Source organism: Macrobrachium nipponense, chromosome 30 (assembly GCF_015104395.2).
Source record: "Macrobrachium nipponense isolate FS-2020 chromosome 30, ASM1510439v2, whole genome shotgun sequence".
Classification (NCBI taxonomy): domain Eukaryota; kingdom Metazoa; phylum Arthropoda; class Malacostraca; order Decapoda; family Palaemonidae; genus Macrobrachium; species Macrobrachium nipponense.
In genome coordinates, this window is record NC_087218.1 from 55,183,118 (window position 1) to 55,201,216 (window position 18,099).

Consider the following 18,099-nt stretch of genomic DNA (forward strand, 5'->3'; position numbering starts at 1 on the left):
GACAGTTCAGGAGTTCTTGGACAAAAAGGTAAGTTCTGCCAATCAGTGGATGAGGCTCCTGGGCAAATTGACGTCAGTGGAGAAATTTGTGACGTTGGGAAGACTGCACATGAGACCTCTGCAGTTTTTCCTGAGAGCCTTTTGGTGCAGGAGGACACAACCAGACTCGATTACCTTTCCTGTCACAGATCAAATAAAAGAGGACCTAAGGTGGTGGCTCTCTCGAGCAAGGTTGGAAGAAGGGTTAGATTTACCACCCATTCCTCCCGAACCTACAGTTCTTTTCCGACGCATCGAACACAGGTTGGGGACGCCCTACTGGGAAATCAACGGACTTCAGGAGCTTGGTCGGAGAAGGAGAAGAAGTTCCAACATGAAATGTAAAGGAACTGTTAGCAATTTTCTTGGGGCTCAGACAGTTTTCGGAGCTTAGTAGAAGGTCGAGTAGTGCAGTGCATTCCGACAACTCCACGGCTCTCTCGTACGTGCGAAACAGGGGGGGACTCAGTCTTTCTCTCTGTACGAAGTAGCCAAGGATCTCCTCCTGTGGTCAAACGAAGCGAAGGTTCAGCTAGTCCCGAGATTTGTTCCGGGAAAGATGAACGTCCTGGCGGACGAGTTAAGTCGTCAACAGCAAGTGTTACCTCTGGAGTGGACTTTGGACAACAAGATTTGTCAGAAATTTTGGCGCCTTTGGGGACGACCGTCAATAGACCTGTTCGCGACATCAAGGAACAACCGTCTTCCTCTCTTTTGTTTGCCAGTCCCAGATCCTCTAGCTTGGTCGGTGGACGCAATGCTGTTGGATTGGTCGGGTCTGGAAGCTTATGCATTCCCTCCGTTCGGTCTAATAGAGAGGTGCTGAACAAGTTCATATCGCACAGCAATGTAACGCTAACGTTAATCGCTCCCTTTTGGCCCAGGAAAGAGTGGTTCCCGGACCTTCTCCAGTTGTTAGTAGACTTCCCCAGACTTCTTCCTCCAGAGAAGTGGCTTCTCAAACAACCTCACTTCAAGAGGTTCCACCAAAACTTGTCCGCTCTAGCTCTGACAGGGTTCAGACTGTCCGGAATCTTGTCAGAGCGAAAGGATTTTCAAGAAGAGCTGCAGAAGCTATCGCTCGTTGTAGGAGAGAGTCTTCTAACAAACTCTATCAAGGGAAGTGGAGAATCTTCAGAGAGGTGGTGTAGAAGTGCTAAAGTCTCTACTTCTGCGACCTCTTTAACAGAAATAGCAGATTTTCTTATATTTCTTAGGAACTCTAAGAAACTGGCTCCTTCGACGATCAGAGGATATAGAGCCATGCTCTCTTCGGTTTTTCGACATCGAGGTTTGGATATTTCCTCTCCAATTCACGATCTGTCGGACCTCATTAGGTCTTTCGAAACCACTAAGCTCCCGCAAGATACAGTGGCTTGGAAACTTAGATGTGGTGCGTAAGTTCCTCATGGGGCCACCGTTTGAGCCTTTGAAGTCGGCTTCACTCAGGAACGTGGACTAAGAAGGCACTCTTTCTTATTGCACTAGCTTCTGCTAAGCGTGTCAGCGATTGCACGCTATAGACAAAAGAGTCGGTTTCTCTCAAGGCAATGCTGTATTTCGGTATCTTGACCTTTCTAGCCAAAAATGAGAATCCTTCTAATCCTTGGCCGGAGTTTTGTGGTAAGGAACTTATCTGATTTGGTTGGACATGAGGAGGAGGAAAGGCTCTTATGTCCAGTCAGGGCTATTAAGCAGTATCTGTTTGCCACTAAGGGTATTAGAGGACAATCTTCTAAGGCTCTGGACCTCGGTTCAAAATCCCTCTCGTCCTCTTTCTAAGAATGCTATATCGTTCTTTATTAGAGAGCTTATCAGGGAAGCTCACTCGCAGTCCGAGAACGACAATCTTTCCGTTCTGAGAGTTAAAGCTCACGAGGTTAGAGCAGTGGCAACTTCTTTAGCATTTAGAAAGAATTTATCTTTAGCTTCGATTCTTCAGAGCACGTTCTGGAGATCGAATTCGGTTTTTGTTTTTTGAGTCATTATCTCAAAGAGATAGAAACGGTTTTCGAGAATTGTAAAACGTTAGGTCCGGCCGTGGCGGTTTCTGGCATGGTGTTGGGAGAAACGGCACAGGGGTCGTCACCTCTATGCTAACTTTTCACCTTGAATAGGTTGTCGAGTTTCAAGGAAGCTGGGGGTACTGAGTACCTGGGATACTCACCAGTCTGTTAGGTCAGATTTTACAATGGTTGGTATATATGGTTTTAAATCTGGTGTTGGTGACAAATGTTTTGTATGATTGAATTTCTGGTCTTAGCCCAGGGCAGGGCAATCTTTGTTGTTACTATCCTCCGTCAGTCAGCCTTGACTCGCTTGAACTACGGAAGGATTCCACTCCTGTAGAGGCTAACTTTGGTCAAATTCCAATTCCTCTACAATAGTAAGAAGAGCACCGACCAGAGGCAGTAACAGTCTGCTGGTAGCTCTCGTTACAAGGTAAGGTACAACAGACACCTTGAGTGTTTACTGGTATTGCAATAAATGTAACCATTTAAAAATACTAGTGGTCCACTGAATCCCACCTTCCCATAAATGTGTAATCAGCTCTATAATTGTTCGGTAAGACACTACAATAAAAATGAAATTTTCATTATTAAAATGAAGTTTTATTGTATACTTACCGAACAATTATGATTATAACCCACCCTCCTCCCCTTAGGTGGACGGACGGGCAGAAAGAATTGGATTCACCTGGGCAGTTGTACCTGGTTCTCCCGCGAGTGGAGGGAGATGAACGTCATCACCACCAGTGTTGGCGACGCCGACCCGCGCGCTAAATTTGAATTTTAGTACCCTGCCTTCTCGTGGGAAATCACGGCTCTATAATTGTTCGGTAAGTATACAATAAAACTTCATTTTAATAATGAAAATTTCATTTTTTTAACATCTGCTTTCAGTAAGGGGGTGGCTGCATAGTCTTTGCGCTTTATCCGCAATCTCTTGGCAATCTCCTATATACTGGCAAGTGGTAATATTTATGCTGCACACACTAGCCACAGGGGTTACAGGAGGTTAGCAATTACCTTACCAATAGCCACTTCCTTTATCATAAACAAATTTATATATTGTCATTTACTACACTTGAAACATTCTACTGTTACATGCAACACTCCATGTTACCTTAAATAATCAATGCATTGCAGTTCATATTCATAAAGATGATGAATTAACTGAAAATAATCAAAATTACAGGAGGAACACAGACTGGACATAACTTCTCTCCATGAAAGACTGAATGAAATGACAAGAGAAACTGTCTGACACCTGTAAAATTTTCCCCTGGTCATGTGACTCCTAGATATGGGACGTAACTACCCACAATGCAATTTTAAGGAAAAACTCATATCAGAACCACAATACAACTTTAAGGAAAAGCAAACTCGCATTAAAGCACAGACTGTGTCAGTGTTAAAGTAAACAAAAACATTTAGAAATATTCTGAGGATGGTGATTATATAGTATACAGTGGAACCTCATCCGTTCCGGAACCTCATTTGAAATCTGAAACGTATGAAAACTGAAACAATAATTCCCATAAGAAATAATGTAAACACAGTTAATGTGCTCCAGACCCCCCAAAATATTTTTTAAATACATTTTATAAGGAATAAACAGATACAGAAAACAATGAGAAATAAGTATAAATGAGTAATGAATTTAATAAATGAACATTTATCATCACTCTTACCCTTTATGGAAAACACTTGTTAGTGTATGAAAAATGAAGAGTGGAGAGGAGAGGTTATTGTTTAGAAGGGGAATCTTTCTCCAGAAGGACTTATGGTATCAAGGACCTATCTGGGGTTACTTCTCTTTGTGGTTTACTGTCACTATCTGAGGTTACTTCCCCTCTTTGTTTTTTACTGGCATTAGGATTAGCTTAAGTGTTACCGGACCCATTTCGTACAACAAAACTGTCCAGAGACATTTGATTCTGGCATTTCTTTAAACCAGCCTCTGCTGGCCTAAATTCACTAACAGCAGCACTTTTTGTAGGCACTTTCTCACTGAGACCGGCATGGAACTTCCTCCAAAACACTTAAATTATAACGTGTTTCTCTCCTTTTTTACAGGAGGGGTAGCACTTGGAACTTTCTTTGGCTCTATGATTGCTTATATAGCAGTTGAACTTGATAAAAAAAAAAGAACAAAAAGCATAAAAACAATGAACACAAGCAGAATGGGTCACAAAAGGAGATAGGATGCTTTGATTGGGCACTCGACATGGGGCCCCTGATGGAGTGTTTCCGAGTGTACAAAAACTGCTGAAACATACGAATAACGTGATAAAATTTAGTAGAAAAAAAGTCTCCCAAAACCTTAACGTACGAAAAGAGAGATGTACAGAAGCCGAGGTTTGACTGTACATTCATATCTTCGTATCTTGGATATGTTGGATTTCCCCCAAAAATGTTCAGAGACAAAGTTTATAATTTTTCATGCCAGATGCATCTATAACACTAAAAATATTGTAGATTAAGTTGGAACTGTTGCAAATTAACAAATAATTCCTGCTATCATATACGTACTGATGGATGTTCAAAGAGAGGCCAGTCAGTATTACATTGTGTGAAGTTTTTTTTTTTTTTTTTTTTTTTTTTTTGGGTAAGCTACCCCCACATACCTAACTAAATGGAAAAGGAATATCATGTCATATTAATGTCAAGATAACTTTTAAAAATTATTCCTCTTCTGATAGTGACTTGTAATTAATATGAAAAAGTTGTTTTGAGGGAAATAATAATTTTGGATGAGGGAAACAGATATTTGAATACATCCTACCCTAACTTAGAGCTATGTCCAGCCAAAAGTGGTTAATTATGAAACTGCCCCCTCCCGTCTAATGTAGGCACAGTTATAGTGTTTAGTGATTTATCCCAACTTAGTATTCATGACAATGTAACCTAGGATGCTTGATCCCGTTTTGGCTGTAGGTTGCACTTTTAGGTATCTGATAAATGAAGGGGCAGTCCCTGTTCATCCCCAATACTCCTACCCTAACCCAAGATTATAGTTTCCCATTGTGGACTTGTAATGTGTCAACTGAACATTTCTGTTCAATGTGAAATCATGAAAAACTCTCAGATATGGAGAAACTTAGTAATTCAGGATGATAAGCTTTCAGTACTTTGCAAAAACTTCAATGTCCCTGCCAGAGAACTTACACTCAAGTGAAGTAAATGCTAGAATTTAGACAGTCAAGAAAAATGTAGAAGAGAACTTAGTCTAAATATACTGCTATACATATTAACCACATCCCCATTTAAAAAGGCTCTCTGAACAAGGGTCATTTTTTATGTTAGTGGTTAAACCCACCATTGATTATTGTCTGTTTAGTGATGAAACCTACATACTATTGATCATCCTTTTGCCATTGGTAAAGTGACTTTTTTCTGCCTGTGTTATAACACTGAGGTATTTAACCCCTCACCAGTGGACAACTTTGGGACTGGATAGTTTCCAGAAATTTCATTTCTGCTGTCTCCCAGTATCTGGAATAATCATGTTTTCAGAGTAATTCTAGTTCATCTTGCAAGCACTGGGTCTATTTTGAGGGTGTGAAGTCACACCTTGTAATTTAATGAGGAAAATAGCAAATTATTCTTAATTGATTTGCCAGAAAATATTCATTTGTTCATGAACTTACCCGACAGATATATATATAGCTGTATTTTCTGAAGTCCGACAGAATTTAAAAATTCGCGGCACACGCAGTGGGCGGCCAGGTGGTAGTACCCATTGTTCCCGCCGCTGGGAGGCGGATATCAGGAACTATTCCCATTTTCTATTCATATTTTTTTCTGTCGCCGGTCGGTAAACAACTGTTTACAGACCTCCGCCTAGGATTTTGAAAAACTTCATTAGCCACTTAAGTATCCTAATTATTCTTTTTCGATTATTAACTTGGATTTGTGGCTAGGCATACGCTATCGTAAATTTTTTCATTGCATTTGATGTCTGAAGCTAGTTAGCCTAGTTTCAGACTTTGTTGTCTGCACGGTAAGGTGAGGCTACCGGAACTTTCGGTAGACACTCGCTTAGTATATATGACGTTTACATGTTTTCTTTGCATAAGGTAATTAGTGTAATGTGTGACTGATTACGGAAGAAGGAGGATTCATTTACGCTTTTTAGAGCGTTAGTTAAATCAGGAGTTTTTCCTCCATAGTAAACAGAAGTTAGAAATAATGAACCTTCTAACCTCCTGTAGATTTTATTTTGCCTAACCCTGTGGTATGGCTTACGGGCCTAGAAGAAGTTGTCTGCTAGAGGATTACATCAAGTAATCTTAGACTAAAGTGCTCGCTCTCCAATCAGTGTTGTGAAGTGTAGTGCCCCTTGTGTTGTGGAGGGGCGTCAGATCGGCCCCATAATGCCTCTAGGCCTGGACCTCTGTCGGACTCCCATGACTCAGGAGAGGGCGATGTCGAAAGCCGCAAGAGGGTTTTACGGGGGCTCCCCACCGATCTGGCGTCCCTTCGGCAGAACCTGTTGAGCTTCCCAGGCTGCTAAAGATCGTGCACGAATCTTGAAGGATTGCTTCTCTTCCTCCGAGGCGTCCTCCCCACACAGGGGGTTTGGAGTCTCGGAGGACTCGCGCCCCCTAAAGAAGCTTGAGAGAGAGGACGCTTCACGTCCTCTCTCTCGTCACGAGAGGATGAAAAAGTAAAAAGAGACCACATTTTCCCTTTAGAAGAATGCACTGGCTCTTTTTCTAAGGGACATTTAAGGAGGCTCATTCATCTTGCCCGCAAGAGATGATTTGAGCCTCCTGCGGGGTGAACGCTCATAAAGCATATATCATTTATACATTATTATGGAGCTCTTTGCCATTCATCTTGCCAGAAGAGTGATTTTGAGCCTCCCTTAATCCTTGCGATGACCGCGGTCATGTATACATCATTTATCATTATTAAAGAGGCTTCATTTCATCTTGCCAAAGAGTGATTTTTTATCCTCCTGCGAGTGAACGCTCATGTATATGAACGCTCATGTATATATCTCTTATACATTATTAAGGAGGTTCATTCATCTTGCCAGAAGAGTGATTTGAGCCTCCTGCGAGTGAACGCTCATGAAGTTAGAGCTGTTTCAAACCTCGCTAGCATTCCAAAAGAATTTGGTAATCAAGACATTTTCGTCTCTCTCCTCATGGCGCTCCGTATACGTTATGTAACGTTCGCTTTAACTTCGAAAAAGCAAGCTGATAAGTTTGACGGCCGGCAAGCTGCTTTGCACAGTTCAACAAACTTATGTCTCTGGTCGGCATAAGAAGGGCAATTTAGAACGTGAGGAAGCGTTTGGAGGTGCTCGACGTCCTATAAGCATTAAGAGACAAGGAAGGTGTTCTCCAGGACGCTCGGCAAGCACCTTGCGGAAGACGAAGCCATACGTCTTCCTTTAGTGTTCACACTCTTCAGGACATCGTGCGGCTCTCCATATGATTCGCATGAGGACGTCCCTTAAAAATATTCAATGTCATATACGCAAAAACGCGGTTCGTCATAACATTGAGATGTTGGCAAGGTCGCTCGACCAGGGGGGACGCCTCTTGGCGGGCCTTGCATGCATCAAGGCGCTCAACGAGTTCCTCTCTGAAACGTCGTTCAAGAAGACTTGGTGTTCTCTGCTCAGACACGCTCGTAGCTAAGCAGGACGTTTTTTGAGGACGCTTTCCAGGACGCTTTTGAGGACGCTTTTGAGGACGCTCAGCAGGACGCTTTCCAGCACGCTTTTGAGGACGCTCAGCAGGACGCTTTTGTGGACATTCGCCAGGACGCTTCGGTGGAAGCTCGGCAGGACGCTTTGCGAGAGAAAAGACTTGTTGAAGGCGTCTTATTTGCTGTTGAGGACATTTCTTTACAGAAATTTTTAAAAAGGATTCGGAGTTAGCGGAGAGACATACCCGAATTTTTTCTTCGATCTCTCTTTCCCTCTCATCGATTTCTTTGAGAATCGGGAAGATTATATACTTGGATTCCTGGGTGACTTTCGGTCATGTTAAAGGGTTTTCCCCTATTAGCAAAGTGCTAATAGTTTTGTCAAGTCAGGACGTTTTCCCCATTGTCATTTAAGTGGGGGACCCCTCATAAATGGGGTAGTTCTCATTGACATAGTTTTTTAACGTTTTTTCTTTATCGTTTTAAGCGGATAAACTCATTAACAAATTTCGGAAGAGCTCTCATTCATTTTTCAGAGGCTCATCCCGGGGTTAAGAGAAAGACTTGTAGACTATCCAGGAAGTCTTTTGTCCAATATCATAAGAACATTGAACGGTCTTTTTTCGATCCTCGGTTCTCTCTTGATGATCTCTATTCGAAATATTCTCCCTTTTCTTGGAAATGAGTCTTGGGAAAGAGTCAAGAGTTTCTTTTAAAAGTCTCGTTCATTAGAACGTGACAGTCGTTTTCCTTTCTTTCTCTCGTTCCTCGTCGAGGAAAGATGTAGTAGAGAATTCGATGTTCAAACTTTGCGTCATTTTGCTAACGCATGGGTCAAGTCATATACGCATATCGTATTTACCTCTGCGGATAGAAGCCGAAAGAACTGTTGTTCTAATGTATTTATTTGACACTCCCTTCAACCTTCCAAGAGTTTCGGAGTAAGAACAACTCTTCAGGTATTGTTACGCAACACCAACTCAGCTTCTGTATTTAGCGAATTCTGTTTCGTTTAAATAGGCCTGCTTGAGAGTTTCCTTTTGCTCGATAATATCATACCTATTCCTTCGTAAAGGGAGTAGCTGGCAACTCAGGCAGATAGTATTCTGTTCACCATTGAAGCTTTTCTTCGAGGAAGACTTCTCCTTCACTCTTTTTGATAGAGATCGAAGGTGGTCGATCTCCAATCCTTTTTTTTTTTTTTTTTTTTTTTTTTTTTTTTTTTTTTTCTTGAAGGAAAGAATTTAGGATGGAGATCGTTGTTCAGAATACTATAAATATACTACGTATATTAACCTCGCGACATGATTCTACTAAACAGTTGAATTGTCCGAGGGGTAGGCGCATATCCTAGTTATTCTACGGATTGCGACTTAGACGAGAAGTATTCTAATTGAACTGCAACACCAACTCAGCTTCTTGTTTAGCGAATTTTGTTTCGTTTAAATATGCCTGCTTGAGAGTTCCTTTTGCTCGATAATTTCATACCTATCCCTTCGTAAAAGGAGTAGCTGGCAACTCAGGCACATAGTGCGAGACGATGATCAAGGCTGCTGTTACTGTGAGTGTGATCTACGCAGTACCGGCTAGCTCGTGTCATGCGCGGTTGGTTACGTCTCTCCTCCCTTGCGGGAATGGCTTAATAAACCGTCTCTCTGCCCTACAATCATGGATTTTAGCCTCGGGTTGAGGAAATTTCTAGTAATCTTGAATGATCATACCTGCCGTTTACTTAGAAAATTTCAACAAGATATCTCTTATACTTGTTAGGTGCGGGTTTTACCGCACGGGTAACATTCTTGTACGAATCTACCGCGGCATAGTACTATCATAATGCTCTCCTGCTTATGCAAAAAGCGCAGCCTTATTTAGGGAAGGAAGCAGGCTGACTGAGGGAATGGATGAGTTTGCTGGGGACCATTCCTCGCTGGAGAAGCTTGTTTTCCCTGAATAAACAGCAATTCAGACCTCTACAAATTTTCCTCACGAAGAAATTGGAATAACATCAAAAGATCTTGTAATTCTAATTTCTCTCAACGGCTTGAGGATCACCTCAGGTGATAGCGAGAGGGTGCCAGACATCCGAACAGAGAACAGATGTTCTGGCACATTGTCTGAATTGGAAGCCAAATTGGTCGGCTCTCCAGTTTTCCTCGAAGGGTGAGGTTGGATCGAGTGGCCCAAATCATCTCGGATAATTTCTCAGATCTCTCATAGCTCGAGAAGAGAGAATTGGTTATGGGCTTGGGCACGGAACGTAACGATCCTCAAGAGGTTCGTTAAACTAGTGCACGTCCGTGGGGGTGCTTCTCGATCGAAGGCAACAACTACTGACGTCTGAGTAATCCTCACTTAGAAGTATGTCGAAAGTGAGGAGAGACTGAGGGCGTCCTTTCGTTAAGTTTTTCGTAATATGAAGACGAAGGAGCTTCCTCTTAAGTTGTTCCCTTATTCATGATCCTAGAGGATTAGCTTTAGTCGCCACATGTTGGCCTCTAAGAGGTTGGATTCACAGAGGTCAGGTAATTCAGAGAATTGTCCAAAGACCCTTCCCGAGAGAATCTGTGTAATCTAACATCGTCACTTAGTGAAGTATCTAATATCTCTCCTCTGAGTCTGAAGGCGTTCAGACTATCGAGAAGCGATAAGATCTTCAAGATTATTAGCAGTCTCTTGGCCAAGACAAAGCAGTGCTGCCTATTTTCAGTTTTCAATCGGAGGGGGCCGTTTCTGGAGATAGTGAAGGGAAATGACTGTTCCTCCACCTCGACCTCTGTGAATTTCGTATGGTTCTATCTTTCCGTATGAAAGTATGAGATAAAGATAGAAGTCCTAACTATTGTAGAATATGCAAATATGTTGTTGACGGCCTCTAGGCTCAGAGATCCGGTTCTGTCAAAACAACAAAGCTTCACGATCTTTTGAGGTCTGTGGAGATCTTGAAATTCTCTGGATCAAAGGTTCCGGCATGGAACTTAGACGTAGTCTGAGTTTCTGATGCCAAAAAGCATTTCGAACCTATCCTTTCTGCGAACTTAATACACTTGACCAGAAAGGCTATATTCTAACCGCCTTCTAAGGCCACGGCAAGGATGGTTAGTGATGGTTTTTCAGCCATCATCAGAGGTGTGGTTTTGGCTTTAGAAAAAGTAACATAATGACGGTCTGTCCTCTAAGCCTTCCGTTCTTGATAAGAACGAAAACTGTCTAACCCTTGACCCGAAGGCTTGGAGACAAGGGTATGGCACAAATTATTGGGCAAGGGCATTAGAGAGTCCTGTGCCCTGTAGGGTCTCTCAAGTTTTATCTTGATAAAACTATAGAAAGTCAAGGTCACGGACAATCTGCGGTGTTCCGTAAAAAGACCAAACTGGTTCATGTCCAAGAACACCCTGGCATTATAGCCAAGGAGTTCTTTTAAGAGGTCTCATTCATTATGCTTTTTTTGCATAAAGATTTGAGATTTTTTCTTAATATCAATGCTCAGAGGTGAGGGCGCTGGCCTCGGAAGCATTTCAACAGAGCATGACACTCAGTAACATCCTGAGTGTCACGCTTTAGCGAAGCAACTCTGGGTTCGCTTCACACTCCCGACAATCTGCGGTGTTCCGTAAAAAGACCAGACTGGTTCATGTCCAAGAACACCCTGGCATTATAGCCAAGGAGTTCTTTTAAGAGGTCTCATTCATTATGTTTGCATAAAGATTTGAGATTTTTTTCTTAATATGAATGCTCCAAGAGGTGAGGGCGCGGCCTCGGAAGCATTTCAACAGAGCATGACACTCAGTAACAAATCTGAGTGCCACGCTTTAGCGAAGCAACTCTGTGTTCGCTTCACACTCCCGACTGGGATGTGAAGACGACATTTCAGATCCGTAAGTCGCTAGGACCATACATATCCGTAGATATATTATTGGGTGCAGGAAGCAACACGAATCCTATCCTATAGAAAAGGGATAGGTGTGCTTTTAACTTTGAAGGGTTTGGTCGCTTGAGGCGCGTTCCTTTTCTTAGCCTAGAAGTTATGGAACTAACTTTGATAGGTTAGGTCAGGTGGTGGTTTTAGCTTCGGTGCCCTCAGAAGTATGGTCATATGGTCTAGTCACATTGTGGTCACGCCCCCGTTGACAGATCATCTAGAGCGCACCAGCATTACAGGTCTCTACCTCGCTGGCAACTCTAGTAACGCAGAGCAGACTTTGGTGACAGTAATCACGAAGTCGGCTATGCTTAACAGGTCAGGGAACCAAGATGTATATCATCTACTTAATTTAGTTTCCCTAAAATCCTATTCTGTCTCTTCCCACCATCCGAAGGTGGGATTCAGCTATATATATATCTGTCGGGTAAGTGTTCATGAACAAAATGTTATTGTTATAATACAATTAAGTTTGTTCATACTTACCTGGCAGATATATATAATTAAAGTGCCCACCCACCTCCCCTCAGGAGACAGTGGCACTGATAAGTATGAATAGAATGGGAATAGTTCCTGGATATCCTCTCCCAGCGGCGGGAATGGGTACTACCACCTGGCCGCCCACTGCGTGTGCCGCGAATTTTTAAATTCTGTCGGACTTCAGAAAATACAGCTATATATATCTGCCAGGTAAGTATGAACAAACTTAATTGTATTATAACAATAACATGTTTACATAAGTGACACTCTTATTTTTGTGTTATACATGTTACGAGACTCCACATCATTTATTTCTTTATTGGATAAGACTATTAGATTTGGGTCAAAAGGGGTTAAATTCCCACATGTTTCTTGGGTTATGATTTTTTTTTTTCATTCTCTGCACATTGAAAGAAGTGAATGAGAATATCCTATGCATTTGAGATGTGAGAATTCTGGCAACGTAAAGAAAGTAGTTTTTCAAAATTGAATTGCTAACTGTTTGGTGATTTACAAAGAACTGATGTGTGCTAGAGACAAATATTTCACTAAATTATCTGTACAAGGGCCTTATGCATAAAATTAATAAGCCCTTTCACCTCCATAGCTTTTTTTATTGAGACTGTTTTGCATGGCCTAAATGTCCTTGTGATTAGGAAAGAAGAGACAAGGTTATAATTTTGGTGCACCTAAGGAAGCTTCATTGTAGTATTGGGAGGTAATGAGAAGGGCAACTTGTAGTTGAGGTGTTCTTGATTTACAGATCGGAACATCCCAGAGATGGTTATTATTTAACTAGTAGACTTGGATGACAGTGCCCCGTTTGAGACATAGTTGCCAGCCACCTGTCAGTAGAGCTGAGGTATCTGCTGCAACCCCTTTCATTCCTTCCTGTCGTTCCTTATGCTGTATCTCCATTCATATTGTCTTTCTTCCATCTTATTTTCCACCCCTTCCTAACATTTGTTTCATAGTGCACATGTGAGGTTTTCTTCCTGTTCACCTTTCAAACCTTTTTACTCTCAATTTCGCTTTCAGCGTTGAATGCCCTCATAGGTCCTAGTGCTGGGCTTTTGGCCTAAATTTTGTATTCTATACCAGCGATATGTGATGTTTCAACTTCTCTAAGCTACTGCTAATTTTAAGCAGCAGTCCATCAGGACATTTCTGGTGTAAAGTCAAGGGCACAGCTTTGGGAATGGGGTTGCAAATTTTAACTTCCCCCCCTGAGTTCAAGCAAGTAAAGGCCATTGAGGTGTGAAGCTGCCTGTGCCATTAGTTTTGATGTGCAAGGATTTTTGGAGAGTCGTTAGGAATTTGGCTCTGAGTACAGTATTCTGGTAAAAATATCCTTCTGGTTATTTGAAACACAGATACAAGGAAGCCGTTGATTTCCTGAAGGAGCTAAATCCAAATGCAGCATACAACTTAGCTATACGTGAAATTGCAAAGGCATTTGCTACTTACTGCCATGTGTATGGGATCAGGAAAAGGGTAACAATGCAAAACTAAGATTTTAATCAAATCTGAGTGTGGCTGGGATTAATAAACTTTTAGTGGGTGGTGATAGCCAAGTAATAATGTTGTTATTGTATGATTGAACACTTGACATTCAGTTTTAGAAGAACATAATCCAATCAGGACAGCTTGCATGCAGAACACCCATCTCAGAAAATCTGAAACTTGCATTGAGCTGTTGCAAGTCACTGAAGTTGACTTGAGAAGAAAATTAGTATTTATGTAGAATTTGTCATTAAAATAATGTATTATTTATATTACTGTAATTGCACTGTACTGAACTGGATTTAATAATTTATCAAAACTGTGTTTTGCATACTGGTATATATATTTGATGATTTTATTTCCCTGTTCTGTGTGGTGTTTTTCATATACTATACTCTGATTTTTTCCATCTGTCCATCCGCCTGTGGTGTTTTTGCATGGTAACACTGCGTCCTGGGCTTTAAATAGTTACGCTATGTGTAAGTTTTAGGTAAATAAAAGGATATCTGGGTGTACATTTGTAACTGAAAAGTGTTTTAATAATTTACAGTATGCAAATTACACCATTAATATTTGAAATAAGTTTATTATTATTGTTGAATGTAAGCTGAATGTAACTATCTAAAGCCCGGGATGCAGTGTTACCATACGCAAACACCACACGCTGGTGGACAGATGAAAAATAAACAGAGTATAGTTTCCCCATTATTTGGACACTGAAATAGAAAAACATTTTGAAAGCCCCTTTATCGATCAGAAAGAATATATTCATAGAACTAGTTTTCAAAAGTCAATGTTAATTTGGAATTCAGAACTTGGTTGCAACTTAGTTTCTGTGAATAAGTTTCTGTGAATAAGCTTAGATATAGGCAAAAATACTAGAGTACACAAAGATACTCAACTCTCAATTTTTTTTTCTTTGGTAAGAGCATATGTACTACGAAAGCCACGAAGCAGTTGTAATCTAACACCATCATCAAGGATGAGACAGTGACATCACATGAGACGTCAGGAACTATGTCAAATGTAAAAATCATGCATTCAAGGTTTTCTTTTATACCATGCATTCACGATTTTCTCTTTATACCATGAGTTCAAGATTTCCTCTTTGTACTGTATACTACATATTCAGAATTTTCAATTTTATACTATGCATTCTGGGCTTGATCTTGATAGCTTGCATCCAGGATTTTTTCTTATTGCCATGCATCCAAGATTTTCTCTTTACACCATGAATGCTGGGCAGCAGTACAAACAGAGTACGTACAGTCGTATTTCTTATAAATTGCAACTATAATATGTATTCATTTTTAACAGGTATGTTTTAGTAAATTCAAATTATGATCCACAAAAATAAAAGTTAGCTGCTGCCAAAATATACCTTCCAAACACAGTATACGTATATAAACAAATGATGCTATTCATCAATCATTTTGGAAATTGTGTTCCCATTAGTTGGTAATAATTACAGTATGCTTTTTCATTTTGGTTACAACTGCCAGTTGTCTCTAATGGTGCCATGGCATGTCTCATAATGCTGACTCTAGTATTTTTTGTGTACTCTAGTATCCTTGCTTTTAGAGGTGCAAAGAGGTGTTATATAGTATTAGTGAAACTATACAGTCATTGCCATTTTTTTATTTTATGAAAGTAGTATGTTAAACTTTATTGTTTATGAAGTTTATGAAATATATGTAGACATAACATGACCAAGAGAATTTTTTATATAAATGCTATAAGCACTTTGCTAGAGCTTTCAAATTGTAGGCTGGATAGAGAAATATGCTTAAAATTATAACCTTTTGTACATTACGATTTGTATGTCAGGCCATGAAAGTATTTCTGAATGATTAAAGTCGTTAAAATAATTTTCAGATCATTATGGCTTCTCGTAAGAAGATTCTCTTGAAGGTAATTATTCTGGGCGACTCTGGTGTGGGTAAGACTTCTCTAATGAACCAGTTTGTAAACAAGAAATTCTCCAACCAATACAAAGCAACCATTGGAGCAGATTTCCTCACCAAAGAAGTTATGGTTGATGATAGACTTGTTACTATGCAGGTGAGTCATTTGGATTTTTTGTTTATACAATACATACAATTCAGATTGCTTATGGGTAATGCCATTACTTCAGGTTCTTTCTAGTGTCCCCACGACCCTTAGCTGCAGACCCTTATATTTCTTTTACTATACCCCTGTTCTTATTTTCTTCCATCGTACTTTCTACTCTCTCCCAACAATTTTCAATATTTTCATTGCTGAATGACCTCATAGATCCCAGTGCTTGGCTCCGTTGGCGTAAATTTGTTTTGTTCTGATACGGTATACAAACCCTTGGTCCTTTACAATAGGAAGGTACTTAGCGACAGCTGAACCGGTCGTAAGTTTTTCGAACAAGGGGTTCTGTAGTTAACTACTTGTCCGGCAGTTAGCGGTACGCTCGGCTGCGAGGCGAGGAGTCACTTTGCTTTCGGCTGCGCTCGTGGATGGACGTGCTGCTCTTTGTATCTCTGCCCGCTTCTGTCGTATGCTTGGTTTTCTTCACTGCGTGAAGACTTTCTCACTTTTTCTTTTACTTGTGTGTGTTGCAAGTACAAAAGTAAGTGCATGTCTGTTTTGGTTTTCATTTTTATTGTGGAAATTATGCAACAAGAGCCAGAGAATCCCCCCCGCCCCCCCCATCAACCGTAGACTATGCCAGGGTATTGGGGCCGTAAGTGTGGAGCTTCCCGCTCCTGGATGGAAGACCTGACGGTGGTGCTGAGGAAGAGGAAGAGGAGGAAGGTGTCGTCGTCTTATTCGTCGTCGTCGCCTGTCGCCGCTTCCCCTTCAATTTCTAAGGCCCCCAAGCCGAAAAAGAAGAAGGCTGCCTCCTCCCCCCCTAAGAAGTCTCGTGCCGAGACTTCTAAGGCCCCGTCCCACCGGAACTTACGTCGGTCCTCCTGTTCCTTCGGGAACGGGGCCCGTCTCTCCTTTCGCAAGGAAGAAGAAGACGGGGACCGGAGGAGTGTTGGCTAGCACCGGCACTTTCTCACCTAGCGCCAGAGGTTCTGCCTTGGCGCCAGGTACCGTCTTGGCCTGGGTGACCGGACAGCTAAGACCCTGGCATCCGAGTTCTCTTGACGCCAGGATCCAGGCACGGGACAGAAGACTGGAGGGAGTCGCTCGAGCGACTCTCACCAGACCAGCGATCGCTCTCGCGGCGACGCGCTGGTACCCAGGGTTGACACGACGGTCCCAGACCGCTCGCGGGCTGAGGCAAGGAAGCGGTCCCCTCGGTCGCCTGAACCAGCCTCGGCTGGTCCAGGCGGTGTGACGCGCCGTAAGGATAGGCCTCGCTCCCACCGCGACATTGGACTCTGCAGGTCCCCTGACCGCCGCTCCTACTGGGACCGGGCGGAGAGGGGAACCAGCAGCACCTCTTCTGATGCTAGGGACCGTCGCCGCTGTTCTCGGTCCAGCCGCTCTCCCTGGGAGAACCGTTCGACCAGGCCTGCAGACCGATCGCCACTGTGGGTTGACGATCGCCTGCAGCCCCTTCAGCACACCAGTGGGCACGGGGGAGCGTCAGGTCTGCCTCTCCGATCCCTTCAACTTCCTCGGGCTTTACCGGGAAGAGTGAGGTGATCAGGAGCGATCACGAAGGGCGCGCCCCTCGTGATCCCGCCACGACGCCTTACGAACCTGGCACAGTCCTCGGCCAACCAGATCGTACGCGCAAGTGGTAGGAAGAGACCAAGAGGGGTCTGTCATGGTTCCTCCTGTGGAAGGAGGAGGTTCTCGGGAGGCATTCTCGTTGGAAGGGCTTGACGGTCCGTCTCCACAGGATGCAGTCACTCCCGAGATCCCGAGGTCATTCGCGGAGGTAATTGCGCTGATCTGTGAGCACGACCACCTCGGAGAAGGATTGCTGCTCCCACCTACCGAACCCACATCGGGCCTGGAGGCGTTCTGGGGACCTAAGAAGGAACCCAGGACAGCGGTGGGTCTTCCGTGATCAGCTTAGGCTGACAGAGTGCTGGGCCAGGTGGACGCTCTCGTCTCCGGACAGGAGGGTTCGCTTCGGTCCAGTAGGTCTGCTAAGCTCCATCCTCCACCTCTACCGCGACAGAGGTGCTTTTACGTGCTTTCGGAGGACCCTCTGCTGCCCAAACAGGTTAACCCGGAGCTAGCCAGGCTAACTCCGGGGGTGTCTCTGCCGCAGCTCCTGTCGGAGAACCTCTGGTTCTCGCAGCAGGAGGCACTTGCCTTGGAGTCTACCGCAATGGCAGCCTTCCAAGCAGTCTCATGGCTCGACCTGTGGTCCCTCACAGTGTCGAAAACCGCAGCCTCCTTAGGGAACATCACTCCTGAAGGGGACCTGGCTTTCGTGAGACTGTGCCAGTCTGTGGGTAGGGCTATCGCCTACCTGGCCCACCAGACGGCCAACCTGTGGGCCAACCTGGTTCTCTGGCTGGTTCTCACCCGAGTGACCAGGGCAGCCGGGTGTGA

General features: G+C 43.0%; 1 protein-coding gene across 4 annotated transcripts in view; it reads left to right on the plus strand.

Moving 5' to 3' along the window:
• The window catches only part of LOC135202539 (ras-related protein Rab-7a-like), a 49,053-nt gene that overhangs the window by 18,795 nt on the left and 12,159 nt on the right, over positions 1 to 18,099 (plus strand). For 3 of the 4 annotated variants that reach the window (XM_064232010.1, XM_064232011.1, XM_064232008.1), the window contains exon 2: positions 15,484 to 15,669. In XM_064232010.1, the coding sequence (XP_064088080.1) occupies positions 15,490 to 15,669 (180 nt within the window). In that variant the 5' untranslated portion in view covers positions 15,484 to 15,489. Of the gene's footprint in view, positions 1 to 14,610; positions 14,635 to 15,483; positions 15,670 to 18,099 lie in introns of those variants that run through there. The other variant, XM_064232009.1, reaches the window with a different exon arrangement.